This window comes from Lactuca sativa, chromosome 2 (assembly GCF_002870075.4).
Source record: "Lactuca sativa cultivar Salinas chromosome 2, Lsat_Salinas_v11, whole genome shotgun sequence".
NCBI lineage: Eukaryota > Viridiplantae > Streptophyta > Magnoliopsida > Asterales > Asteraceae > Lactuca > Lactuca sativa.
Genome location: NC_056624.2, coordinates 187,266,232 through 187,292,320, shown reverse-complemented (window position 1 = coordinate 187,292,320; position 26,089 = coordinate 187,266,232). Strand labels below are relative to the sequence as shown.

The window sequence follows — 26,089 nt, the reverse complement described above, 5'->3', positions numbered from 1 at the left end:
GTTTATGTTAACAGTTTCTGGAATATCGATGGGGCAGGTATCATTCTCATACTTTATACTAGCTAAGTGTCCCTAGAAGCATGCTGTTGCATGTTGTCCTAAGCCTCAACTGATTTTGAATAAAGCCTTATTGACTGGGTATATACAAACCTTGTCTTCCCAAATAGGCTGCTAAATTTATTCTAATCATGAGCTACATTACTCTTGTCTCACATGAGTTAAGAGTTTTTTGCTTGGTCATTCTTTTTATAGCAGAGGTACTTTAGTTTCTTTACAACACCTCAAACACTTTTCTCCATCATATTTCGGTTCATAAATGTAACCCTTGAGACTCTCAGAAATAACCACTGAGGTTTATAGTTACACAATCTCTGTGTTTATGATCTTAGCTTCGTGTCACTACATGCTAAGTGAAACCTAAAATTCAATACCCACTATGAATTGACGGTGAACAATTAAATTTGCTCTAGCTTTCACCCATGAATTAACGAAACCAACCAAGTGGTTGTACCATGAAATCTTTATTTTTTTTTGTGTGTGATTCTTATGAAATTGTTACACACCATAACATTTCTTCCCATAGAATCCAGTTTTAATTTTTTTTTTTTGAGATTTCACACCAAACATTTCCAACAGGTCACTAAATATAGTCCAAACCTACTTGTTCAACAGACCACATCGGTCTCACAGGTACTTCGTTCGGTTTCGGTCTTATGTCAAGATCCGGAATTCTGAACTGAAGCGAAAGCCACCCTTCTAAGCCTCATGAAAAGATGCCTTTCAACACTTCTTAACAAGTGCTTGATCATAATTCAACGGGAAACCAAACAGACACTTTAAAGTCTCTCTTGACTTTGAAGGAAGAGATTCGTGCCCGGGATCCACTGTTTCGTGTCTATATTGACATCACAAATTCCCACATAGATGTTGCTTTATTTCTTTATCTTTGAAACTCTATGCATGAAAATCTTTTTGATTTTCCAAAAGTCTGGTTCGGTTCTCTACAAGCTACTTTCCTTTATGTAGCTTCGGTTCTTAATGATATACTCAACAACGGAATGTTGTTGTTTTTCTAAGTCTTTGATTTTATTTAATGATGACAGCTCATTTAAAAGATAAGATGATGACTCAGCCGGAAGATTAAAGGTTTCCAAAATTCAAAAAGGGATTTGGTGGGAAGGCGTGCTAAACGGAAACGTTTTTCTCTCTCATGCGTAATCATCAGGGTTGCTATGTGTCACGTTTCAATCAATTCAGAAACCGTTTCGCATTTCAAGAGGATTTGGGGGCGAATTTTTCTCTCACTTCCATACCCGGTATACAGGGTTAAACCCTAGTTGTTTTACCTCTTTACTGCAGCCCAAATTTCTGAGAGCAAACAAAGGCGATTTTTCTCCCACTATTCATCTTCTTCTTCGAAGCATTCAACAATGGCGGATTCCTCCTTTGTTCATGAAACATCCAACATTCTCCCAATCAGACCTCAACAAAGCTTGGTCATCAACCTCACCCCAATCTCCTATGATGCCTTCATGTATCCCATAGTGGAGTGTCTCAAATACTCTCCACTGGTTCTCGCACTCTCCAAGGTTGAAATTGTGCCTATGGAATGTCTATCCCAAATTTTCTCCACAGCTCACTACGACAAATCCGTTGATCGCATCTTCTTCGACATCCTTGACACCAAAACCTCCATCTCAAAGCAGCGATTTTGCTGGCTTCTAGGATTTGAACCTGACGAATCGAGGGTTAACCCTGACTCGATCTATGTGGGTCAATTATTCTCCACATTTTACAACATGGGTTACACTGAAACCCTTACTTCCGTCACGAAGTTCAAGAAGTCATGTCTTCCTCCTCAATGGAACGGCTTCTTCACGATTTTGTTCAAAGGTTTATCTGAGAGGAGTGCAGGTTCTGATGGGGCCAGTCGTTTGTTCATGACAATTCTTTATGGGTTGTACAATGGGATCAACCTCGACTATGGCTCGGTTCTCTGGCAGCAGTTGATTCAAAGCCTCGGCTCTACTTTTCGACACACTGAAATCTCCTATGCCAGGTTCTGGACGCTCGTCACCAAATGGGTAATGGACAAGTATCATGTCCCCACTATGGCCACTTCTCCACTCTCCTCGATTGGCGTGTTCCACACTACAAAGATCATCGTCACTGATCCCTCCAAGTTCATCTTTGTTGGCTCAATTCCTGAGTCCATGTATGCTTGTGTATCAGAGGAGAGCCACATCATCAAGACCTACAAGGAGTTTCTTCCTTCAGGTCCAAGAGAGCTAACTGTAGAGATGCTTCAGTCCATCAACGACACAGACAAACCTGTTACCACGGGCAAGAAACCAGAGAAATGGAAAGGAAAGAAAGTGGTCAAAGGGGAGAAAGGCCATACTCCTAAGAAGAGAAAATCAAAAAAGGCAGCCCAATCACCTCCACCGAAGAAGAAGAAGAAGAAAACACAGCCTAAAAGAAAACTTGTTCTTGCTTCTTCCTCAAGCGAATCAGAGGATGAAAGTTTAGACTCAGAGGGGTCGATTCGAGGCGACTCTCATCCCCGTTCGACTTCACATGAGGTACCAGTCACAACCGAACATGTCTCTTCTCCGCCTATCACTATCTCTATTTTGAAACAACCCAAAAATACGACCCAAAATTTTCATTTTTCAATATAACCAAAAACCATAAATCTGAGTATCATATCATAAAACCACACACTATGTATCACAACCATAGTAAAAATACTGTGAGGAAAACTGTATCATAACTGTAACATATCAAAATCAAGAAACTGAATCAACTCTCAGGATCAAAAACTGAAGTTGTGGTGTGTACGATGCCATCATCCCGAGCTCTTCCCTTTGCTTGCGGAAGTACCTGAAACCAAAACTGAAACTATAAGCACGAAGCTTAGTGAGCTCCCCCAAACTACCACATACCATACAGTACATATAAAACACATACTGGGCCTTGCCCACTGCATCGGACCGTAGTCCGGAACTAGCTGCGTAGGACCAAAGTCCGGAACTGACTGCATCGGACCGAAGTCCGGAACTGACTGCATCGGACCGAATTCCGGAACTACTCATCATAGCATGGTATAACACATATCAACTAACATAACACACATGTTGCATTTTGCATCGGACCATAGTCCGGAACATATAACACACAACGTGCTTGAATCACGGAGACATCAAGCATACTGAACTACTGCTTCGGACTGAAGTCCGGAACTGCTACTAACTAAATGGGCCGGCATTGTGGCCGTAGACCCGTTCCTACTGGAAGGAAACTCACCTCGTGAACTGGCTGCTGTGTGTATGGCTCTGGAAGCTATATGCTGCTGCTCCGGTATCTCCCCGACTACAAGTCCATAAACACACTCAATCAATGCTAATCACTGCACTAGGGTAAAATGACTCTTTTACCCTTGGTCAAAGTCAACTCTCCTGATCAAAGTCAACTCTCCTGGTCAAAGTCAACCCACAGTTGACCTGACTCGCCGAGTTGGGCCGCCAACTCGCCGAGTCCCTATTCTCACTTCTCAACCCTACTCGCTGCTACTCGTCGAGTATGGCACCAACTCGACGAGTTCCCTTTCGCATCAAAAACTTAGGCAATCTGCATCCGACTCGCCGAGTCATATGAACAACTCGACGAGTTGTTCTTCGAGCTAAGAAGATTGCCTTGGACTCGCCGAGTTGTATGAACAACTCGCCGAGTCCCTTCATTACTGAGTCTGACCTCAAACTCGCTGAGTCCACTCACCCACTCCCTGGTCCTACTCGGCATCACTCGAAAAGGGAAAATCGGGGACTCTCGACGCTACTCGCCGAGTCGCTTGCATGCAACAACTCAAAACTCGATTATGCTTGAATCCAGTGTATATAACTTATAGATCTGGACTCCCTTAACTCGATTAGCACGTAAAGATTCTATCTTTACGTGCCCATATGCATCCATGAAGCTAAAATGGCTCAAAAAGCATAATAAAGGCTAGATCTAGGGTTTTCATGCAAAGTATCATCAAAAAGGCAATAGATCCGGGCTCTACAACTCCTAAATGAACAAATCTAAGGATATCTCGACCTATTAGGGCATCCATACAATCATAAGGCTTGAGAAAAGCATCAAACTATTACTAGAAGAGTTCTAATGGAGGTTTAAAGCATAAAAGGGGAGGAAATCCGAAGAATACCTCAAAGAACTCTGCTTTGCCCTTGGATCTTTTCTCTACTCCTCTTCTCCTTGCTCCTTTCTTCTTCTTCTTCTTCAAGCCTTCACAATTTCAGACAAGAACACTTAGATCACTCAAGGATGGATTAGGGTTTTCTCACAGCTCTCTGAGGGTGAAGGAGGCGAGATTGGGGCTGAAAGGTCGCTTAAATAGTGAGCAACCCGGGGATTTAGGGTTTCTTCCAAACAGGCAGACTCGCCGAGTCCCGAATATGGACTCGCCGAGTCGCCGACTAACACGTGCTCGAAATCTCGTCCCTACTCGGCGATTCAGGCTATGAACTCGCCGAGTCCCCCTTGAAAACTTCAAAATAAATACCATGGAATCATCATACCGGAGACGGGTCGTTACATATTTCCATTCCCCCCATAACTTCCTCTACTTCTATTCCACCCACTTTTATTCCTATACCACCTCCCATTTTCTCTGAAGCCACAAAACCAACAACCACTAGAGTTCGAACCAACGTATCTGATACAGGGGATCGTACTTCAGCACCCGAACAAACACCTACAACCAAACCCACTTCCACACCCGAACCTACCCCCACAACCGAACGTCCAACATCGCCTCTATCTCCCAATCACTCAGCCGAAACCGAGACATTTCTAGGAGGGGAAGATATGACCTTTGATTCAGTTTACTACAGTCCCTACCAGGTTCAGATCGATGATGATGATGATGCTCCTGTCACCAAAAGCACATCGGGGAACTTCACGAGAAGATTGATAATCTCATCGCTTCTTCCTCTTCCTCTCGGTCCCATATCTCGGAAGCAGCCATTCAAGGGATGGTCGATACTTTCACCAAGGCACACGAAGCCTCCATCAACTCTGTTATTGTTGCTATAGATGCATCAACAAAGGCTTGTGCTGCTACGACTGAAAAAGTCGAAAAACTATTTCGAGATGATACCCTCGTTTTGGAGTCTTTGCAGGGGGCAGCCGAGTCTAATGCAACGAAGGTTAATTCGGTTGTTGAGAAGTTGGCTACTTCCTTTGAAACAAAACAACACCACTTTGCCAGTCTTCGTCAGACCCTAGAAGCAGACAACAAATCTTTCCAGACAACCGTTGATGATCGCCTGACCAAGCTCCAAGAAGACCTTGCCACGGAAAATTCTGTGATGGATGCGCTTGCACGCAAAACAACTGCGCTAAAAACCAAGAGTCTTCAACTTTCCCAAACTGAGAAGGAGGTTGATTATCTTCGGTCCGAGCGTGCTGTGATTAAGAGTTGTGTTTCGGATGTCCACGGAGCCCTCTCGAACATCATTGAAGCGCATGACCCGATTCTCAACTACTCAGTGAGGCGAACTCTTGCTGAGAAACTTGCTTCTGCCCTTGCCATGCTTAGCAGAATTGAGGGGCTTCCTGAGCCAGTGGTCCATCCAAAACAAGGGGGAGAAGGAGCTTCAAAGGACAGTAATCAATCTCAACCTCCTCCTGTTTCCACAGCTCAATCCCAACCGCCTCCAATTTCTTCATCAGTTCCAACTAAAGCAACCGAACCACCAACAACTGGTCATGCATCAGGTTCGGGTACTCAAGACAAAGGCAAAAAGGTTCTCGATGACAGTGATGGAGACAAAGACAAAGAAACCATTGCAAATATTTTGAAGAAACAGGCCAGGGACAAGGATCTGTACATGAATGCTCGGGTTGCTAAGGTGGCCGAAGCAAATGAAAGGAGGATGAAGGAGGCTCATGATCTCCTTGCAAGTCGAAAAACCCTATTCCCTCCATGGACTCTTGAGAAGCTTCTCAAAGAAGCTATCGAGTCCCCCAACATCCTCTGGCTTGAACCTGTGATCTCTTTGGACAGGGCTAATTCTGTTGATTCTCAATTCGACATGCCCTTGACCCGAAAGGCATTTATCTTTCATGCATTTCCTCACATAGCTGAAGTTCCTCATCCTCACCCGAAGGTTGATAGGGAACTTATTGATTTTTATCTGAGGTTTGCTCAGCCTCAGTATCAGACGTGGAGTGCACAGAAGATTGTCAATGTTCGGGTCCTCAAACCCTTTCGGGAGGGTAACTTCATGAACGTCAGATTCAAATTCTTGAGGGGGTCAGATAAAGTCAAACATGTCATTTCTCTCGCTGATCTTCCTAACCTAAATCCTCACGATTGGATCATCCTGCACAACATCCTCCTCACCAATAAAACTGAATATGGGCCAATCATAGATCACTTCAAGAGGATGTTGGTTTGTTATATCTGGGAGGTTGCCAAGTTGGATCAGGAAATTGCTAATGTGTTTAGAAAGAAGCCCACCATCTCCCCAGTCGGTTCTGCAAGTGATCTGAATAAAATGCAGATAAGGAGGATTGATCCAAAGCGAAACTCGGTTATGTTCACCAGGAAAGAATCCAAAAATGTCTATTCGCTTTGGCTGACAAACATCTTTACACCACTTCGTGTCTGGAGCATGTTCTGGGGATCATCAATCGGTGTAAGCTAAATTCTGAAGATGATAAGAAATTCAATGAAATGGTCCACTGGTATATTCATTTCTGACGAACTCTTCTTGCCCTCATTCCTTACCTGTTCCCAACCACGAAGAAGGTTGATGCAGCAGGATCTAGTAAGCCAAAGTAGAGTCTCGCCCCAATTGACGCAAAGGGGGAGATTGTTGGGTCCATTATGTGTTGCGTCTTGGGCTCGGTCCTTAGCCCAGTTTTGTATCCGGATTGGGCCTGTCCATCCGTGATTTAATTATTAAGGTTTAGTATTTATATATGCTTGCATGCATCTTTGTACGTAGCTGTTTAGTCGATCATTCAAAGCGATCATTGTTTTATCGATTGTAACCCTAAAAGCCTCTGCAGTGGAAGTTCTTCATCGAGCTCTGCTGAGGCGTGAATCTATTGAATCATTCAACTCATTATTGATTCATTCTCTTGTTTGTTATTTTGTTTGCATTATTCTGACTAATCTGTGTAAGATCTAAACGATCAAAGAGTTTTTCATCTCATCAATTGGACCAACACAAAAAATGCCTCCAAAATCTCTTAGAGAGTTAGAGGTAACACCTTACTTCGCACCATCTCTTTGCATTCGTTTTGCATATAAAAAAGCGCAGCTAGGCGATGGATAAAATGTTTGATGATACTTTTCAATTTAACGAAATTCAATGCAACGTGGAATATGAACCGGAGTAGGAAAAACATATTAGATGGATTTAATGTCAGAAACCATGTATGTTCCTCCAAAATATTCTCATCCATTACTTGGCTAAAAGATACACTTTGGGTGCTAAAGAACAAATTTAGGCCACATATTTTGAATATGTTGCTTAAGTTCCAACATAGCAGGACAACGAAACATATAATGTTCATATATGAATAATCATGTTCGTACACAAGTGATTATTTATAGATGAATATGGCAGTAGGTGGGGGAGGTGGTGGCGATGGTAGGGGTAGCAGAGGCAGTGACAGTGATGGTATTAGTGGTGGTTGCGGTGGCAGGGGTAGTGGTGGCAGTAATTGTGAAAATGGTGGTGGTGGTGATGGTGGCAATGGCGGTAGATGGCAGAGGTGTTGATGCTTATTCATATAAATAAGTGTATTCATATATGAATATGGTGGTTGGTGGCGTAGGTAGTGATGGTGGCATGGGTAGCAGTAGTGGTGGTAAACGTGAGAATATGTTTTCATTATATTCACATATGAATATTACATTTACCCGTCACGCCGGTACGCTGGAGCATTATGCGGCAAAAAGAAATGCGACCCTAGTTTTAAAAAAATCGTCGAGTAGGCGCGCTTAATGCACTAGGTGCCCAGGCGATGACCTAAAGAGCTTCAAGTAATGAGATGTGACGCAATTCCCTTAGTAGGTCGTGTTTTCCGCTTTTTATGGCTTTACGCTTCAGCGCTTAGGGTAATTAATAGAAAATTGGCTTTTTGTTAAGTTAGGTGGGCCACTAGGTTTAAATAAATAAATAAATAAAGATGGAAATGAAGAATCGAGGGTATTTGGCAATAAGCACAATTACACAAAACATAGCAAATCGTATCATCGCTCCAACTCTTCTTCTCCTAGTAATCGGAAATGAACTTTGCTCCCATTAAGGTATGTTTTCTACTTTCATTCCATTCTACTAATCTATTGATTCTATTCATATTCCTATTCCAATTCCAATTCTATTATCTTCTCAAGTTTGAAACTCCAAACTGTGATAGTATGAAGTCTGAACTTGGATCATTATATTTATATGTTTTCAGTTAAGTTGTTAAACATTAACTTGTTTTACTTAACTGTTAAGTCATACTCATGATTCATAAGTTATTTTTTATCATGCATGACGCAACTTTTTCAGAATATACTTATATATGTTAGTATGTTACATTGTTTGATTGTTATGTTTTGACTTCTGAGTATATAATTATTCTCTTAAGTGTTTAAGTGTTTTCTGTTTTGACACCATTGTTCTTTGTTTTAACTTTTGAGTATATAATTGATTCTTATGTTTTGAGTGTAGGTATATAATTTGATATTTCCTTTCATTGTTTTGCTTGTCTTCTTCTAGGTAGATAGGTTATAGGTTTGATAACAATTATTATGTTTATAAGTTAGTCAATTGTATTGTTTTGTTTTCTGACGACTTTTGTTGTTTTTTGTTATGTCAAGCTCAATTAAGCTGTAATTCTGTTTTTTGTATGCATTAATAAATCATTTAATCTGTTTTATGTTTTGTTACTTTTACATAATAGGTTCAGATGAGTGAGGAAGAGATGGTGTCGTCCAAGTTAACGATAAAGAGGATGGTAGTTTAGATGATTTCTAGTTATAACTTAGTGAGTAAATTACTGAAACCGTCCCTATGGTTTGGTCAAAATTTCACGTTTTGTCCCTAACTTTTTGTTTACACTCAGATCGTCATGTGGTTTGATTTTGTTGTGTTTTTGTCCCTTACATACATAAAATTAGGGACCAAACGTGCAATTTTGACCAAACCATAGGGACGAAAAATGCAACGAAATCAATCCATAGGGACGATCCGAGTGCAAAAAATAGTTAGGGGCCAAACATTAAATTTTGACCAAACCATAGGGACGATTTCAGTAATTTACTCTAACTTAGTATTACTTAGGATGTAATATGATACTATTGACTTTAGGGGATTTTAAATTATTTATAAGTATTTCCATATATATATATATATATATATATATATATATATATATATATATATTAATTTGGGGCACATCGTGTGCTCTAAGCGAGCGCTTTCGCTTAGCGCTTCGCCCCAAAGGCTCTCATCTGAATCTATGTGGCCTAGATTTGTTCTCGTGTTTTCAATTACATAATTGTTCTCATATGAACCTATGTCTTATGGTCATTTTGTTTCTTGTTTATGCCTAACATTAGTGCTTATGTTGGATCATAGTTACCTAATTCGCGGTTCACTCTGATACGAGAACGAGGATCGTGAACACAGTTCGCCATATTAACCATATCCGATATGGAGGGGGTAGGTTCATTTTGGAACGATCTGGTACGATGTACCATTTAGTCTGGTACGGTGTAGCAAATTCCAAAACCAAAACATGAACTTTGAGTTAATTCGGTGCAATAAAAATAAAACAGAAATTGAAGAAGAATAAGAAGAATGAAGGAGAAGAGTATAAGTGTAGAACAAATTTAGTTGATGGAATTCAGTATGTACTTGTAGGTATATATACATGTTAGTTCTAGTCAGCTACATACACATGCTACATACACGGACTTTCTAGAAATCGAAAATTGGAACAGTGATATAGACTACAGAATCATTATAGAAAATGATTTCAAATTGAGTATTATATACACAATTATAGTACTCGAAATAAGAAACTGAACATTAGTGTGGAAGATGGTTCAGTGAATCAGAAGAATTAAGAGTCTTAAGAGTCGGTGAAGAAAAAGTAGACAGTTTCCCGCCATTCCAAATATCGGTGTAAAAAAATCAGAAATCGACGTACTAATTTTCAGAAATTGAACCCAAAATTGTGTTTTGGAACTATTGGATTACCAAAGCAAACTCGTTCCAGATTCCGATTGGGAACTATCTCGACACCGTACCGGTTTGCAATTTGGGTCACGTTCGGAACACTTTCGTACCCGATTGGGTACGAAACGATTTGGTAGGCAGTTTGTGGCCTTCTCAGCGAATTAGGTAACTATGGGTTGGATCATCCATGTGTAAATTTCATGATACTCAAGGCATATATGGTTGAACCTAAATAGAGGCGTTCTTGATGCCTTTGCCTTAATGAGACTTAATAACTATAACTACTCCAACTTAAGCCACAAAGTAATCCTTAAAATCAAAGTACCAAAAACAATAATGAGAAAGACGAAGGTCGTTTTAGCAAATGGGTATATATAGTCATGTTCCTCTTTTAAACATAATGAGAAAGTTCACCAACCAAAGAAATTTGCATAGGCCGGTGATAACAAGATTTGCCACGTCCTTCATCACTCATGCCCAAATCCACTGTTAGGCATGTCAGACCCAACAAATAAAGGGGTACAATATACTCCTTAATAACACTACTATATTGCACTAAAAGTTAGTACAAGGTAAGTAGGGTCGATCCACATAGACACGAGACAATTGGTTTATACCTCTTTGCACAAGGTACTATGGTCACCAATAGTAAAGAGAGGGGGGTTTAGAATGCAATGATTAAACAAACAATTAAAAACATAAGCAATAAACAAAATGCGTGAATTAAATTCAAAAATTGTAAGGACTCCAACTCTATGTATGACAACTTAGCAATGCGATTCCAAGATAACATGATATTTGCTCGATTCTATCTAAATTGGTACTTGAAAGTGTTAACAAGCTCTAACACTTCCCATTCACCATATTAATTAAGCAAAACAATCTCTTTGATTAACCCTAACCTTACTAACATAATCTAAACACGCTCTTAGAATTAAATTGAAAGATTGCATTAAACTTTATGTGAATGTTCCTAATAACACCCAATAGTCCTCACAAGCTCGGGAGCGTAAGAGTGTGTGAATAAGATTTACACTAAATTCATTCAATGGAAATCAGTTTAGTGCTTGTTACTTGTTCAATTTCACAAAACAATTACGGATTTTGTAAAAGAGATAACTTGAATGACCTAACCCTAATTCAAATGGACAATAAGAATCACAATTAGAATCAAACATTCGATTAAAGCAAAATCAAATTCACTAGGTAGAAATTAAAAGCAAACATCAAGTCATATGATTGAAATCACAACTAAGAAGTCAATACATGAAGTTGGAGAAACTAGGGTTCTAGCCACACATGGCTAGAACAAGATCACAAGAATAAAAGATTGAAATAATGTGCAATTACAACTTACAAATACTAGAAATAATGTTTCCAAATGATTACTGATCAATCCCTTGCAATAACCTTCAAAATCCCCTATCAAAATGTGCTCTGATATGTTGTGTGTGTAAAAATGGCCCTCAACCCGTAATATGAAAGATAGGAAAAACTGCCAAAAGTTGGTTTTTGTTTCGAACACGGCCCGTGTTGATTTGCACTAAACTGACACGGACCGTGTTCAACATGGTCAATAGCTCCCATTTTGGTCAACACGACCCGTGTTAAAATAGGCTATACTGACACGGCCCGTGTTCAGCATGGTCAACAGCTCCCATTTTGGTCAACACGACCCATGTTGATTTTGCAGTATAAATCCAACACGACCCGTGTACCCCTCTGACTCCAATTCCAAACTTGATTTTTTTCAACTTTTCCGTTCTTCGCCCGATCATCCCGAAATCTTCACCAATGCTTCCCGACACTTCCCAAAGCGCGTTCCAACCTCCGGTTTACCTGAAAAATACATAAAAGTATGCAAATAAGGTTGTTCTAGAGACTAACATGAATATGATGAAATGCAAGACAAATGAAGAACAATTATGTTAAATAGATGTATGAAGTGGGACTAAAAGGTGCACAAAAGGTGCACAAAATACACCTAACATCCACAAACAAAGAAACAATTTGAATAGGAAAAATCTAAGTGGTCTATAGACTATGAATGCAATGTGAAAAAAGAAAAATACTTTATGCAATAAACATTTTGGATGAATGTCCTTTATTCTCTCGTGTTAACGGGTACCCTAGTGAAAGTTCTTAGAATGGTTGATGGAGAATAACATTTGGCTATGGTTTACATTTACTCGACCATGGATAGGTCTAGGGAGGTAATTTGCGATAGTTTTTCGAACTCGGATAACTACGAGAGAACTTTTGAAATCATAGATCGTAGGTGGGAATGCCAACTTATAAATCTTTACACGCAGTGGGACACTTCTTAAACCCGGGGATCTTTTATAATGACGTTGTTGGGGTAGCCTGTGAGGCAACTGAAAAAGGTTTGTATGATTGCATTATGAGGCTTGTTCCTTACCAATAAATTTAAGATGAGATTTCGAAAGAGTTAGACAAATGTCGGAACACACAAGGACTCTTCATTCTTCCCATGGATATTAGGCATAGGACGACATAATCACCGGGTAAAAAAACGCTACTCTAACATGAATTTTTTTAGTAATTTATATTCTATATATTCATGTTTATTTTTTGTTTTTTAATACTGCTGATTGGTGGGCATCGTATGGATCTTCGGCTCCTAATCTAAAAAGTTTGTCATACGGGCCCTTAGTCTAATTTGTATAACTTGTAGGGCTACAAGTTACGAGAGAAACTGGAGTGTCTTTCAACTTGTTATTTACTAAAAAAATGTTTTTTATTGTTACAAATTTGGTTTTCATACTAAAAATATAGCTTTTAAGCTGAAAAACTATTCTTTTAATATTATTGCAAAAAAATCCGTTTTACAATTCTTGTTTTCACTTATTCTCTTTCTTGTAACTTCACACAAATAAATGGAATGGATTAGCACAAACTAGATCAAATGACATGGTGTTTGCCAAATTCAATCGTGTCTTGGAGCGTCGAGCTAAAGATAAGGAGAACGATCCTATTCTTTTAGAAGATATTGATGAAATCAATGAGTGGTTAATGATAAAAATGGAAGATGATAATGATGATGAGGTAATGTTTGTGGGAGAAGATTTAACTTGGAGGGGTGTGGCTAAAGTTTCCGGTGGTTATGAGCTTATTTATCTAACTAGAGCATCAAAAGTACAAAATTATGGAAGGCATGTTCAACAAAACTAGTTGGTAGCATTTTATTAAACACTATGTGAGATTGCTTTTAGATTTGGAGCATTTTGTTTAAACTAAACGCTAAAAGCTTGTAACGCAAAATGAGGTTTTTTGTTCAAAACGAAACGTTATGTCAAATGCTAGAAGCTCGAAACTCCTAAACGCTCTGTGACAAACTCGTCGAGAGTCGGACCATAGGGAAGTGATAAAGGAAAAGCTCTTGTATCTAGTCAACCATCTCACAAACGTTTGGTGGATTAAGATGAGATTGAAGAAGATATTGGAGTCTATAGTCATGAGGGAGGAGATGATGTTGTCCAAGTTAACAATGATGATAGTTTAGTGGATTTTTATTTACTAGGAATTTAGGATTTATGGCTAAAGATTTAAGAAGATACGTTAGTTTTCACATTAGTTTCACTAAAATTATTATCCATTAAGCATTATACATTTTAGGGATTTTTATTTTAAGTATTTATAAGCATTTTCATTTTATTTTTTTAAATTACGAGCGCCTGATATGCTTTAAGTGGGTGCGCTTTGGCTCATAAAGCCTATAGCGCTTAGGGGCGTCTCACGTTATTTAAAACCAAGGTGGTGCCAAAGGTTCGTGAGAATGAAAATAGCATAATGGGTATAATGTTGCAAATTTATTGTATTCTATGTCATTATCATATTGAAATTTTTTAATGGGCTAATTGAAACAACTTTGAATGGATTTTTGGAAGGTAAACAAGAATTAAGGACACTATGTGTTGTATGTTGTCTATTAGACGCTATGTGTTGTATGTTGTCTATTGAACACTATATGTTGCACATTGTCTGGATTTGATGTTGGAAGATATTGACAAACAAGTTCCTAAGGTGAAAAATATATTAAAGAAATCCGTTTTCGCAAATAGGTATACATATAGTCACGTTCCTCTTGTGAACATAATAAGAAAGTTCACCGACCAAAGAAATTTGCATAGGTTTGACGGTAACAAGATTTTGTCATATCCTTCATCACTCTTGCCCAGATCCACAAACAAATAACTAATTTGATGAAGATGGTGCTTTTTCAAGAGTTGGAAAAATCCAAGTGGTCTACAAATAAGATAGAACAAAATTTAAAATTTACTTTATGCAAGAAACTTTTTGGAAGAATATCCTTTATTCTTTTAAGTTGAAGGGTCCCCGGTGAAAGTTCTTCGGATGGTTGATGAAGAAATACATCAGGCTACAAGTTACATTTATGAGGCCATGGATAAAGCTAAGGAGACAATTCGTGATAGCTTTTCCAACTCAGATGACTACAAGACAGCTTTTGAAATCACAGATGGGAATGTTAACTTCATAAACTTTTACATGTAGCAAGACACTTCTTGAATCCAAGGATCTTTTACAACGGTGTGGTTAGGTATCGTGTAAAGAAGTTGAAAAAGGGTTGTATGATTGCATTATGAGATTTGTTCCCGATCAAGACATTCAAGACAATATCTCAAAAGAGTTGGACAAATAATGGATTGCACAAGGAAAGAGTTTATGAAATGTTATTACAAATGAATATTTTTTGTTAACTTATATTATGAGTTTAAGTCTATCTTTTGTTATTCTAATAGCTGACTAGTGGGCATTATATGGATATTTTGCTCCTAATCTAAAAAAGTTTGTCATACGTGTCCTTCGTTTAACTTGTAGTGCTACAAGTTGCGATAGAAACTGGAGCATCTTTCAACACGTAAGCTTTTTTTCTTTGTTTTTTTACTTTTTTTTGTTATTGCTAAAAATATGTTTTTACTGAAAATCTGTTTAATACTTCAATTTAATAAAAATTTGTTGCTTTCACTAAAAATGTGTTTTTATTTGTTGTTGGAAATATGGTTTGTATATTGAAAATATGTTTTTTAAGATGAAAAACTGCTTTTTATATTATTTAAAAAATATATTTACAATTCTTTTTTTAATTTTCTTTCTTGTAGCTTCACACGAAAAAAAAAGAAGAATAGATTGGGACAATCTAGATTGAATGGCATCGTGTTTGTCAAAATCAATCATGCCTTGGTGCATCGAGCTAAAGATAAGGAGAAAAATCTCATTAACCCGTAATTCTAAAAGATATTGATGAAAGCAACAAACGGTTGATGGGAGGAATGGAAGATAAGAATAAGGATGAGATAGTCTTTGTGGGTGACTATTTAACTTGGAGAGATGTGGCTAACAACTTCGGTGCTTATGAGCCTAGTTATCTAACCAGAGCATCAAAAGTATAAAATGATGGAGAAGAGATAAAGGAAAAGCTCTTATATCTAGTCAAGTATCTCATAGACGTTTGATGGATGAAGATGAGATGAAAGAAGATATTGGAGTCTATAGTGATGAGGGAGGAGATGATGTTGTCAAAGTTGACGAGGATGATAGTTCGGCGGATTTTAAAATATTAGGATTTAAGGCTTAGGAATTAGAATTTAAGATAGTTTTGGTTTCACATGAGTTCCACTTTTGAATTTAGTATGCATTATGCATTTTATAAGTATCTATAAATATTTTCATATTTTTTTTTTATTCATGGAAGCTTTGTGTGCTTTAAACGAGCGTTATCACTTAGCACTTAGCGATTCGACTACTAAAGCATTTAGCGCTTAATGGCGCTTTACGCTGTTTAAAACCAAGGTGGTTTGTATAGTTACTTAGATCGAGCGGTTTGGTTTTTTCGTTTTTTTTATGTTGTGCAGTTAGGGATGTAAACGAATTAAACGAAGATGAACAATGTCTTATTCATGTTCGTTCGTTTAAGTTAGCCGAACAATAAACGAACACGAACGGATAAAACGAATGATATTTTTTTGTTCATGTTCGTTCGTTTAACAAATTACTTTGTTTATGTTTGTTCGTTTATGTTCGTGAACATGCTAAACGAACATAAACGTACAAACATAAACGAACAAAGATAAAACACAACTAAACATATATGAACATAAACGAATATATAATATATCAATATAATAAAAAAAATTGAATATAAATAAACTTAAACGAACGAACATAAACGAACGTAAACGAACATCATAAACGGACTTTCACGAACATAAATGAACGAAAGAGACCATTGTTCATGTTCGTTCATTTAACTAAATGAACGATAATTTTTGTTCATGTTCATTCATTTATTAATTAAACGAACACAAACGAACTTTCCGCCGAAGAGTTCATGAACGGTTTGCCGAACGTTCAGTTCGTTTACAGCCCTAGTCATAGGTGCAGTTTTTGGTTTCAATCCATGTAACTTGGTGCAGCTTTAAACTGCATAACTTTGGTGCATTTTTTTGGTGTGTTTTAAATACCTTTAATTTTTAAAACACCATAGTTTGCTAATTACTATTGTCAAAAAAAGAAAAGAAAAAAGAAGGAAGTCCATTGAAATTGAGGTTAAGCTTGGTATTGGAAATTGCTGATGAAAAATTAAGTTAGGCTACTGCAAATTGCAGCTGAATAAACATAAATAAACTTTCTACAACACAAGAGAATTCAGGAAATTGCCACAAAAATCTCTAACTGATTTGAAATGGTAAATGACGAGAGTTTCAAGAAGTATAAACAAACAAACACAAAGAAAAATTACATACCTCCTGCAGGTGCCGTTGCTGCCTGCTTGATTCTCGCCGGAGATGGTGGGATCGTCGGCGATGGTTTGGTGGTGTTGTGGCGTGGCTAGTTAGGTACCGGTGCTTGTCGGTTCTTGGATGCCTACCAGCTGGATAACAATGCTGAACTGATAAAGTAAAGAGACAAGAGACAAGAGACAAGAGCTAAGGGACAAAAGAGACAGAAAAAAGCCAAAGACAGAGTTAGGGCACACTTTCAGTGAAAATTGAAATCCTCTCTTTCTCTAAAATCTCCCGCTTCTAATGTCTTTTTTAATAATTAATATATTAACATTTAAAAAATGAACAGAATAACATACAGTTTTGGTCCCATGGTTTGTACAAATAATTATAATTAATATATTAATTATTAGTGGTCTTTATTAGGAAACAAAACAGTTTATAGCCTCGTTGGTAACACATTCATAAAAAGGTTAAATTCGTTGAAGTCAATGGACTATAGCTTAGGCTATTTGGAACGAGTTAAAAACTCATGTGTAACGTAACTAGGCATCCTGAAGTCCAAACACCACCCCAACATCCTGCATTATGATGGTCCATGAGTGCAACTACGGAAGGTTACAATCTTCCTCCTTCCCCCTTCTCTCTATCTCATTCTTCTTCTCCCTTCTGTCTCTCGCTTCCCATCGGTGAGTATGAATGAACATCATTTCTTAATCTTGGTGAGAAGTATATGGAAACGTGTTTGGCTGATACAACCTTAAACCCGTAATAGTTGCAAGAATAAGTAATACATAATGTTTTGAAAATCAAAGCAGACATCAAACCGATCTTGTTAGTGGTTCAATGGTTTAACGGGTTTAACCATCTCATAAAAACCAGATGACACCATATATATTTTGTTTATGTATATAATATGCAACATCTCATATCTATACTAATAAAAGAGTAGCTCTTTTGCCATGTGTCACCATATTAGACATTTTAATTAATGTGTTGTCATTGTCAATCTATTAGTTTTTCATTTTAAATTTATTAAACCTCCTCATTAATGTGGTTATATTTTAAATTTTAAATTATTGTTTTCATTAATTCACAAATAAAAAATATCTAATATATATTAAAAATTAATTTTATATATTTATTTGAATCAATGATTATAATTTCACATAACTAATAAAAATATCTCTTAAATTAATAATTTATTTAAAATAACTTATTAATAATTTTGAGTTTTTACTATAAAAGTTTGATTAATTTTATAACCGTGGTTCTCACGGGTTATAAACTAGTTTATAATAAAAATAATTTAACTAAAAGTTTAAATATAATAAGAGGTTTGAGCAAATGAGTAATTGTGAAATATTTTTCATTAGTAACTTATCCCACATCGCTCGCCATAAGAAAAATAAGAGGAGTTGGTGGTTTATAAAAGGAAGGTGAGCAGATACAGAACATAAGTCCAAAATCGCGCCAGGGTTAAGAATTGGAGCTTGGGTCTTTATATAAGGAGTTCACAGGCTAATACATCATTGGCCCGGTCTAAAATACACGGCTACCTAAGAGGCGTGGTTTATACCGTCGATTCAAAAGTTCTCGCAAATCAACGTTCTGGATTTAGAGCAATTACGTGAGACGTTACCCTTCTCAGTATAAAACCCTAAGTAAGGTATTAATCTAACAAACGCTTAAAACTTAAATAAAAAATTTTGCAATTCAAAACCCCAAAGAAGGTATTAATCTAACGGACGCTTAAAATTTCAAACATTTAGCAATTCAAATAGGAGACGAAGGCTCCAAGTGTTGAGGGAATTGGTATTCAAATAAATACGTACTTTCTTTTCTTTGTGTTTATGTTTAGAGTTAAACGAACAGTGTTATCGGTTTTGATTACAGAATCTTTACACTGATTGTGAATTGGGTGTAAAGTTTTAGTTGGATTATGACAAAGAAGGGCAGAGTTCCTTGTGCTTATTCTGGTGGATTTTTTTCCACCATTGAATCAACCGGAGCAGGTAGTTCTGGGTTGACAGGGCAGGGTAGCATGAAATGGATGAAGCTGCGCTCTGCATTACCGGTGCAAGTTGTCCCTTTATACAAGATTTCATTTGCTGAGAAGAAGAAATGGTTACTTCAGTTGACAATGGAGCTTGACAAGGTTAGGGCGCTTCATAAGAGACTTGACCTTCATAGTGCTCAAGCTGTTACAATTTCATCTTCAAGAATGCAACCTCGAGGTGCAAAGAAGAAGGGGACTTTCAGTCCGGTTCTTAGGAAACAGTGTGAGAACTTGTTGAAGAAGCTGATGTTGCATCGGTATGGTTGGGTGTTCAATAAGCCTGTTGATATTATTGAATTCAACGTTCCAGATTACTACGATGTGATCAAGAATCCCATGGATTTTGGAACTATAAAAGAAAAACTTGGATCAGACAAATATTCAAGCCCAATGGACTTCCTTGCTGATGTAAGTCTTACTTTCACCAATGCCATGACATATAACCCTCCAGGCAATCATGCCCATGTCAAGGCAGTTGCCCTCAGTAAATTTTTTGAGCAAAGGTGGAAACCCATTGAAAAGAAAATCCCTGTGAATGACTCCCAACAAGACAAATTTATTGAAGAGATGGATTTAGCCAAGGTGATGCCTCCATCTAAAAAGAGCATGATTACCATGGCCATGACTGTTGAAGAGAAACATAATCTCAGTAGGGATCTGGAAGTTCATCTGGAAAATCTGCCAGATCAGATCCTTGATTTTCTAAAGGAACATGCTTCAAATGGAAATGAAAGTGGAAAGGATGAAATTGAAGTTGATATTGATGATCTTGACTATGATTCCTTGTTAAAATTACGCAAGATGTTGGATGAGCATGTGCAAGATAAAGGAAATTATACAGAAGTGGAAACTTCTGCTATTTCAATAGGGGCATAGCAACTTAACGTTGCAATCATATAAAGGTTGTTAAAGTTACTATCTTTCTGATACACATTTGGGATCATGTGAAATTATAATAGATCTCCTTGCCATGGTGTTTGCCTTCACATTCTACAGGGTACGATATCAATATTGTAGAGGAATTGATCGAGATAGAAAGTCACAGTTTTTTTTAGAAGCATGCATTCCACACCTACAAATTAAAGTGTAAATATATGTATATATAAATAAACACACACACACACACACACACAGATACACACATGTATAGCTATGTACATGCAAATTACTTAACTTTAGACTTTAGAGTATAATGAACAAATGGAAACAGTTCGAAAGCTCACTATTTTGCTCTAAATATTTGATAAAGCTACAAATTAAGAAATCATATCTTTACAAGCCTCTTTGACTTCTCTAAAAATGGAAATCTCAGCTTGTTTAATCTAATAAGACCTCCATCTTAAGAGAAAAATTCATAGGTTTTGGCATCAATAATAATCTGCCTCAATCCTCCAATAGGCGATACTATCATCAAAGCAACACCGAACACAATAGCAACCTGCAAAGTAAGACACACAAACAAGTGTCAATTGAAATAATTATCAAACGCACTGATTGTGTTTTCAAGTGCCAGTTTGTTACGCAAGACAAAACATGTTGGACAATGGGACAAAATCTACAACCTTTTGTCCCACCCAAAAAGAGGGACAAAAAATATGTTCAATCTATCTCATTTCTTTTCGTGCAATCATCATCCTCATAATTGAAAATTAGTCCTAAGAGAATGAACAATGTGTTTGCAGATATTGTGGTTACATACCCAGTTAGTAATCCATGATAAGCTCCATTTCTTTGGCTTATAGATGGTAAGCCACATGATGCAAGGTAACTGAATCATTAAGAACAAAGTAATTATTAGATACCATAGAGCAAATAAATCAAATGAACAAACAAATAAACAGCAGCTTACAAAATATGTGGTTGGTGCAAATGCAAATCCCCCAAAGAAGCCCAAAAGTCCACCAAAGAATGGGAAGCAGATGCCAACGAACATTGTTAATGCTGCAACCAAGGGACAAATTTAGTATTATATCAACAAAATGTATAACAATTAATTGCATAACATTATGTAAGGAAATTTCTTTACCAACATAAATATTCCTAGTGATGAATCGAAGCATAAAAGTAGGGTTGAAGTCTAGTTTCTTCACCAACACAGTTTCGATCATGTCAAATACCGGGATAGCATAGATCTACACGTGAACAACGACAAATAAATTACAAAAAACCCCTTGTAAAATATATTTCTGAAGTGTAAACTATTTCTTTTTTCTGACATAGAAATGCAAACCTGGTAGCTTCCAATAACGTGAACAACAACGAACAAATTTGCCATTGCGATGAGCCAGGTGGGCTTGTTTAAACTGATTAGGATATTGTCGGAGACAGCATTTCCGTACATCCAATATCCAATAAGAGCAACCGGAAAGTAGCACAAGGCCACGACTATGTAAGCAACCACCACGCCCTTCCACATCGGACCTTTTGAAGGCTTTTCAGGGGTTGAAGGAATGGTGGCTTGGATCTCCAGCACCACATTGTGGCCAGCGTATGCAAAAGCAATCGTACCCAATGCATTAAAGAAGCTGAACATTGTGCCTATGGCGGACTTAGATTTGTATCCGTATTGAACGTCTGGTTGAACGCCTTTTTTCACAGAAGCAGACCACGCGATCGTAGAGTAACTGGATAAGATCACGTAAATAGGGTCAATTTTGGTTTTCGTTTACTTGACATTTCTACGAACATGTTGTGTGCATACCTGAGGGACATGACTGCTGCTGCCAGAGAAACACCGGAGATGGAATTGAAATTAGGGAGATGGGAAAGGACGAAATGGACAGAAGCAAAGATCATGATGAAGTAGGTGAGTTTAATCTCCTTGCACTCACTGCAAACCAAATCGTGGAATTTCTTGAGGGATGTTCCTCCGGTAACCATGTAGACTATGTTGACGCCAACTTCGACGATCAACTGTTGCGGAACCACGATGTAAAGACCAAGTTTTTCGCCGAATGCATGTTGACCGAGCTCGTGGTATCTGTCGAATCGTTTCCCTGGAACCATTTCGTGCATTTCGACCATTTGCCATAATGTGTATAGAGTTACAATCCAGGATATGGCTAGTACTGCTACTCCAGGACCCCTGAAATTTCATATAATTTAAATTTTAAACTAACTCCGATTAGCGAGAGAGATCTAGAGAGAGAAAGGAGAAGGATGTATGGTGAGAGTTGGAGGACTGACCATCCAAGTTGGGCCATGGCGTATGGGAGACCGAGAACTCCGGCACCAACCATGGCGGTGACGTTGTGAAAGGCGGAGTACCACCATTTCGCGTTCCTTGAGGAAGTAATCGGAAGCCACTCGTCGATTGCTTTCTCTCTTGCAGTTCTGTTGTCAACCTGTTACACATAATCAATACATAAAACAAAACAAAAAGAAAAAGAAAAAAGGGTTTCACAACCCGAAGATAACGACCTACTTTTGTTTATTTGTTTATTGTAGTATTTTATTCTTAATATTTTAATATGAATATCCATAATAATTATAATTATTCTATTAATAAATTTCGTATTCTGATGACAATTTTTAATTGACTACATCTATTAAAGAATATATAATATTACAAAAGAAAGAAATGAAAAGGTAACTATTATAATAAACTTTCGTTATCAATATTTAGCATATATCAGAAAAGGGTTGAAAATTAGAAGCATTGAACGGAAATCATTTCGGGCACGTTAAAGCCTGTGTCACGCCAAACATTTCTTTAAAGGATGCATAATATTCAAATCACGTGGATACAACATTCTAGCATGGCAAGATTTTTGTGTGGTGATTATAACTTATAAGGTTTAAATGTAAAATATCTTTAAGATCTCTTCCTTATTTGATCCATTGAGTAATGTATTTTTAACTTTTTGATGTATGAAGTTAATAAATATTTATAAAAAATTAATCATTTAATGCAACATATTTATTGTTTTACATATTATATGATAAAATTGATAAATTTATTAAGTTAAATATGATGAATAGCTTTATTTATAAGTGTAGTGATTTATTTTGTTCAAAATGGTAACAATTATTATGGCCTGATATTTCAGAAAGTTTATAGTACTGTAGTTTTTATTTATTTATTTATTTTAATGATAAGTGTTTAAAAACAACGTTCAATATAATTAGCAAAAAGATTTCGTTACCAAAAATAATAATAATAATATTGGTAATTGAGTGCCTTATTTGATTACGAGGGTATACAACAATTTTTTACCATTCATATAAAGTGATTAATAATAAGTACGTTTTACATACTTTGATTTTTCAAAAATTATTCGACTACTAATCGAAACTTGAATAATAATAATAATAATAATAATAATAATAATAATAATAATAATAATAAAAAAATAAAGAATCGCTCATAAACAAATCAAAGCACCAATAAATTAAGTTCAAAGAATAAGCTTGTCAAAACTTGTTAAAAAGTGTTTTTTTAAAATACTTAAAAGTTTTACGTATGAATGTTATTTGTATAACATTTTACCAAACGTGTAACAACCTAGCAAAACTTCAGTTTTATCTATGAATCATAGAAAATCTTTTCCCAAAATGATATGCAGTTTACCCCCTCACTATAAACAAAAAATGCCTTTTAGGTCTCCTACACTTTTGGAGAAGATACGGATCTGGCACCTGAGGCTAAAGGCACATGAACATACATACAGTCACGAGAAGCAACTCAAACGATCGTTCAGATTCAAGTCGATATCGTCGATCGTTGATCAGATCGTGAAAACGGGAACTCAATTCAGATCTCGTGAAATCATATGATTAATCGAAGATCACATAAAAGTTCTTAAACATGCTTCGTAACTGATCGTATTACGGTTTTCGATCATGGAGATCGATCGTTCGAAAAAGAAAAAAAATCTAAACATGTCGTCTAGATCGATCGATCAATCGTAAACTAAACCAAACATTAATAAAACGAAAACAGAATTATATTCAGAAATGAACCTTCCCGTTGCCGCTGTTATCGCCTTCCACACGACCTTGTGTATCCATTGAAGAAGGAAATGGAAGCAGATGTGTCGATGAATTGAGGGAGCAGAAACCAAACACAGAGTGAGTGATGGAGTGCTTAATTGCGGATATTGGGAGGAAATAGAATCGATCGGTATATATAAAGAAATAAATTAGTGGAGGGTGGCAACTGGCAACAGGGAAGCCGTTGAGATTAGAGTCACAGAGATGGTGTGAGGTGAGGGAGAGAATTAAGAGGGGTGTGATCTGAACTTTTGAAGGCGACGCCTTTGGTTGACTTGTAGGTTATATACTATGAGCAAGGGATTTGGTCAAATAGGATTATTTTCTGTTTTGCATAATACTAGTGATTAATCCTTTCTGTTGTAAGTTTTGACCAAACTAACCTAACAGATTAGGTATGGTAATGAGTTTAATATTTAAATTATTATCTTTTTTATAATTATTTTTTCTTCAAATAATAATAATAATTCAGTTAGCGTATTTGTTATTTTATATGCATGAAAATATTGAAATGATGAAATATATATTTTCTCGAATAGCTGGTTTTAAGAATAGAATAGATAGTTTTGTGTAGTTATGTTTTTGGTTTTAATTTTCTATTTATATTTATGAAAATTATAGTTTTGGAAAAAAAAATATTTGGATGTTCTTGAAGACTTGAAACCCGTTTATAAAGTAAGTTTGAATACTGATAAACTCATAATCTACTATAATAAATGAAGATCCATTTTGACACTTATCATATGATATTTTTGAAATAAATAATGTTCACATTTCAATTTCTTATTTTTTTTTAAATTTAAAATGAAAAAGCCACATAATCCTTATACTTCTATATATGTAAAATATTAAATGTAATAAATATGATTATAAATATACATTTAATAAATTTCATCATTCCTTATTTAATAATTGTATTTTAAAAAATATTTATTGTTTACACTCTGATATTTAATCTATTTTTAATCAACTTGTGTAATATATGAGTTTATAGTCTACTATAATAAATAAAGATAATTTTGCCATATGTCAATCTCTAATTAGTTTTCACACTTGTTATTTTGTGATATTTTTTAAATAAATAATATACGTATTAGGTATGAGACCCGTATATTATACGGGTTTATTAAAATAAAATTTTAATATCAATATATAAATATGAAATATTTTATAATGTAATAATTTACATAACATAATGTAATCTTCTGAAAATTTACAAAAGAAACTAAATCGTTTGAAGTATTTATGAGAATTTATTACCAAATTAATAGGATGATTTTATTTCCTTATAGAATCCATTACAATTTTATAGAATTTTATTTTAAGAAAATGGAAATCCCTAAAAAATGACAAATAGAAAATAAAATTTCTAAAATTCTCACAAAATGACAAGTGTCAAAATGAAATAGAAGATGACACGTGACAAATTTTTTTTTCATTTATTAAAGATGATTATATGAGCTAATTAAAAAAAAAGTTAAATATAAAGTTCAAATATTTGAAAACTTTAAATTTATAACAAAATAAGAAAAATATTGAATTATTATAATAAATTTTTTTATATTTTAAATTTAAACAAATACTTAAGTAAATAAATAAAAAAACTAATAAGCTTTAACTTTGAGAATTTTAAAATTAAAAGGTAATTTCATTAATGGAATTAATATTCATTTATTACTACATTTATTGCAACTATTATATTAAAATATTATGTGAAATTTAATAAAACATAAAAATTCATAATGACATGTGGAAAAAAAATTAATTCATAATAACCATTAAATGAAAAAACCTCCATTTATTAAAGATGATGTCAATTTATGGTTTTTTTCAAATTTGAAAATTAAAAAGCCACATAATACTTATACTTATATATGTAATGTATCAAATCTAATAAATATTATACTAAATTGCAATTAATATGTTTTTTCATTTCTTATTTGAAAATTTTGTTTTAAAAAAATACTTATTATTTATATTTTAACTAGTGTATAACCCGTGAGGACCACAATTATTAATAAAAT

At 35.9% G+C, this 26,089-nt stretch overlaps 3 protein-coding genes across 5 annotated transcripts; 2 read left to right on the top strand and 1 right to left on the bottom strand.

The window, feature by feature from the left end:
* The first annotated feature begins 2,087 nt into the window (after positions 1-2,087).
* Positions 2,088-7,798, top strand: LOC111889543 (uncharacterized). The gene is made up of 3 exons (XM_052769010.1): positions 2,088-2,582; positions 4,947-5,906; positions 7,631-7,798. The coding sequence occupies exons 1-3, from the start codon at positions 2,088-2,090 to the stop codon at positions 7,796-7,798; spliced, it is 1,623 nt and encodes a 540-aa protein (XP_052624970.1).
* A 10,661-nt stretch (positions 7,799-18,459) lies between these two features.
* LOC111889304 (transcription factor GTE9) lies at positions 18,460-20,059 on the top strand. 3 transcript variants are annotated; one of them, XM_042899336.2, is made up of 3 exons: positions 18,460-18,683; positions 18,787-18,829; positions 18,911-20,059. In XM_042899336.2, exon 3 carries the CDS (start codon positions 18,957-18,959, stop codon positions 19,947-19,949), a length of 993 nt encoding a protein of 330 aa, XP_042755270.1. In that variant the 5' UTR covers positions 18,460-18,683; positions 18,787-18,829; positions 18,911-18,956; the 3' UTR covers positions 19,950-20,059. The 3 variants fall into 3 exon arrangements, with proteins under 3 accessions (XP_042755270.1, XP_042755271.1, XP_023741214.1); XM_042899337.2 differs by lacking the exon at positions 18,787-18,829 and having other exon boundaries at positions 18,944-20,059; XM_023885446.3 differs by lacking the exon at positions 18,787-18,829.
* A 149-nt stretch (positions 20,060-20,208) lies between these two features.
* Positions 20,209-24,318, bottom strand: LOC111889295 (lysine histidine transporter 1). The gene is made up of 8 exons (XM_023885435.3): positions 24,036-24,318; positions 22,260-22,417; positions 21,775-22,158; positions 21,304-21,697; positions 21,100-21,205; positions 20,923-21,014; positions 20,773-20,841; positions 20,209-20,511 (listed from the first exon to the last, which is right to left on the bottom strand). The coding sequence occupies exons 1-8, from the start codon at positions 24,081-24,083 to the stop codon at positions 20,413-20,415; spliced, it is 1,350 nt and encodes a 449-aa protein (XP_023741203.1). The 5' UTR covers positions 24,084-24,318; the 3' UTR covers positions 20,209-20,412.
* Positions 24,319-26,089: the final 1,771 nt, after the last annotated feature.

Excerpts from the sequence above, each read along its gene's own strand:
- LOC111889543 (XM_052769010.1), top strand. The coding sequence starts at position 2,088 with ATGGACAAGTATCATGTCCCCACTATGGCCACTTCTCCACTCTCCTCG. Across the intron at positions 2,583-4,946 it reads CCCGTTCGACTTCACATGAG|CACATCGGGGAACTTCACGA; the intron begins GTACCAGTCACA and ends TGTCACCAAAAG. Across the intron at positions 5,907-7,630 it reads ATCTGTACATGAATGCTCGG|ATGAATATGGCAGTAGGTGG; the intron begins GTTGCTAAGGTG and ends GATTATTTATAG.
- LOC111889304 (XM_042899337.2), top strand. The coding sequence starts at position 18,957 with ATGACAAAGAAGGGCAGAGTTCCTTGTGCTTATTCTGGTGGATTTTTT.
- LOC111889295 (XM_023885435.3), bottom strand. The coding sequence starts at position 24,083 with ATGGATACACAAGGTCGTGTGGAAGGCGATAACAGCGGCAACGGGAAG. Across the intron at positions 21,206-21,303 it reads ACGTTATTGGAAGCTACCAG|ATCTATGCTATCCCGGTATT; the intron begins GTTTGCATTTCT and ends GTTCACGTGTAG. Across the intron at positions 20,512-20,772 it reads TATCATGGATTACTAACTGG|GTTGCTATTGTGTTCGGTGT; the intron begins GTATGTAACCAC and ends CTTACTTTGCAG.